At 47.6% G+C, this 2,050-nt stretch overlaps 1 protein-coding gene across 1 annotated transcript; it reads right to left on the reverse strand.

Annotated features, from left to right (window-relative positions):
- Positions 1–162: 162 nt before the first annotated feature.
- On the reverse strand, positions 163–1,247 carry C1H8orf48 (chromosome 1 C8orf48 homolog). The gene has a single exon (XM_029933903.1). The coding sequence runs from the start codon at positions 1,125–1,127 to the stop codon at positions 228–230; it is 900 nt and encodes a 299-aa protein (XP_029789763.1). The 5' UTR covers positions 1,128–1,247; the 3' UTR covers positions 163–227.
- Positions 1,248–2,050: the final 803 nt, after the last annotated feature.

A 2,050-nucleotide genomic window follows, 5' to 3' on the forward strand; every position in this document is an offset into this window, starting at 1 on the left:
TCAGTATGGTCCAAACCCTAATCTAAACTACCAACATCTCTCCTGGACTGTAAAAACTTTGCAAGTATACAACTACAGTGTTGCCCTCTATAATGTAAAAAATGGACGGATGGAAAGTTTTTAGTCCTCATCTCTGTGAAGAAAACATAGTAAAGTCTTAAATTAGTTTCCACAGTGCCTGTAAGAATGATGATTATTCAAATATACAACAGAAACATTTATCCACATTACACATTATCATTAATAAACACTTTGTCCTGTTTGGATAGAGTAAGTGGTTTGGACAGGTGATGGAGGAAAGCTAAGTGACAAACACGTTTTTCATTCTGCCACACCTGCTCTGTATCTGACCTTTCACAACGAGAGTATCTGATCTGACTTTTCTCATTCAGTCTTTTCCAGATTAGTCTGGGATCATCTGAAAGCCTGGGGAGGCCCTGATGCGCATCTCTGATATGGGTAAGAAAGTCTTTGGTATAAAGACGTTCGTCTATTTTCTCTTGGAGTAGAAGTGACTCCAGTAAAGTCTTCTTTCGTCTCAGAAAGGCCGATTGAGCCAGTTCTGATCTTTTTCTGTTGCAACCGGGGCACTGAGAAGAAATGTGTTGCTTCTCTGTTGCCACCTGTTTCGGTGCGGTCCTTATGTTTTTTAAGTAGATTCTGTTCAAAAGTTCATCGGGCACAATACAGTTTAAAGCATCTGCCTCTGAAGCCTCTGCATCCAATCTAAGCGGTGGCTTTTTTGGTCTGCTGCTCTTTTTCTCCTTCAGGATTGCTCTGTGACGGATCAGGCTTATCTTAACTGCGCAAAAAGACTGCAGAGCATTCAGTTCTTGGTCGGACACCTGAGTGATTTCTGTCGGAGGTTTAGCGTCTGGCTGGTACTGTCCAGAGTTGGTTTCCTTGCCCTTGAGATAGTTGATCCATTTTCTACTGAACTTCTTTTCAGGATTTTTGTAGTCTGACAGCTCAGATTGTCTGTCTCGACATTCCAAGGGTGTGGTCAGCTCTCCACTCTCAGGTCTGCTCCCAGAGGCTTGGGACCCAGGCTGCAGTCCTCCAGAGGAGCTGAATGAACTGGAACTCTGTACCTCAGCAGGAAAGGTGTCCTCAGAAAGGTCTGCCATAGCCTGTAGTCCGTTTGGACCAGTTCCCCTGGCTCTCGTGAATTCCCAGGCCTTTCAGCAGGAGGGCTATCACTTTGCATCACGCTCAGGTCCTCATCTGCTTTGTTCCGGTCCAGAGGCCTGAGCCCTCCAGGCTCTCGCTTCCGCTATGCCTTCCCGCTGCCGTGGCAACAAGAGCTTTAGCGTCATTGGTCATGCGCAGTGGGCGCGGGTGCCGAGCTCCTCCTCTTGCCCCGCCCTCACCAGCTTCGCCCGGCATTGCAGGCATTGCACCAGCAAGCCCAGGTCTCGCTGGTTGTGCAAAGCTCAGGCTGCGTTTGTGCTCCAGCGGCTCTCCCGTAGTGCTGTTTTAAATACCACGTCGGACAGCCCTTCAGAAAAGCTAGCAAACTACTTTTCCTCAGAGGTCAAATGTTTGCGTGAGGCTGACGGGGGTAGGTGGCCTCTAATTCGAGAATGTTGCTCCTCCCAGATTAAAAGAAAAAAATGCTGGCCAAAAAGCGCAAGCAAAAACACGTCTGCAGATCCTATAGAGTCTGCAGATCCTATGGAGAGTAGATCACCTATTTGTAGACCGTGTCTTAGAAGGAATATCGAGCTACTGAGACCGTCCTACAAGACCGCCTGCACAATCTTGCACCACTCTCTGTGCTCTGGTGTTGAGAAGACCTGTGCTCCAGCTTTGCCAAACACAGGGTCTCAGGTCTTTGGTTCAAGCAGTTCTCCTCCGACTAGCATGTCAGCACCCCTTCTTTTTATATGATTTATTATTCTTCCCCGTTCAAATCCCATTTTCTCAGGAAGGGCTTCATACCCGCCTTCTGCCCCAAACTCTACAGACTTTCATGGTTTGCAGCTATTTGGTGACACCCCCCCACATCGCCCCACAAGATTAAAACCTCCCTGAAGTCAGAAAATCTGTG

The sequence above is a fragment of the Suricata suricatta genome, chromosome 1, assembly GCF_006229205.1.
Source record: "Suricata suricatta isolate VVHF042 chromosome 1, meerkat_22Aug2017_6uvM2_HiC, whole genome shotgun sequence".
Lineage (NCBI taxonomy): Eukaryota > Metazoa > Chordata > Mammalia > Carnivora > Herpestidae > Suricata > Suricata suricatta.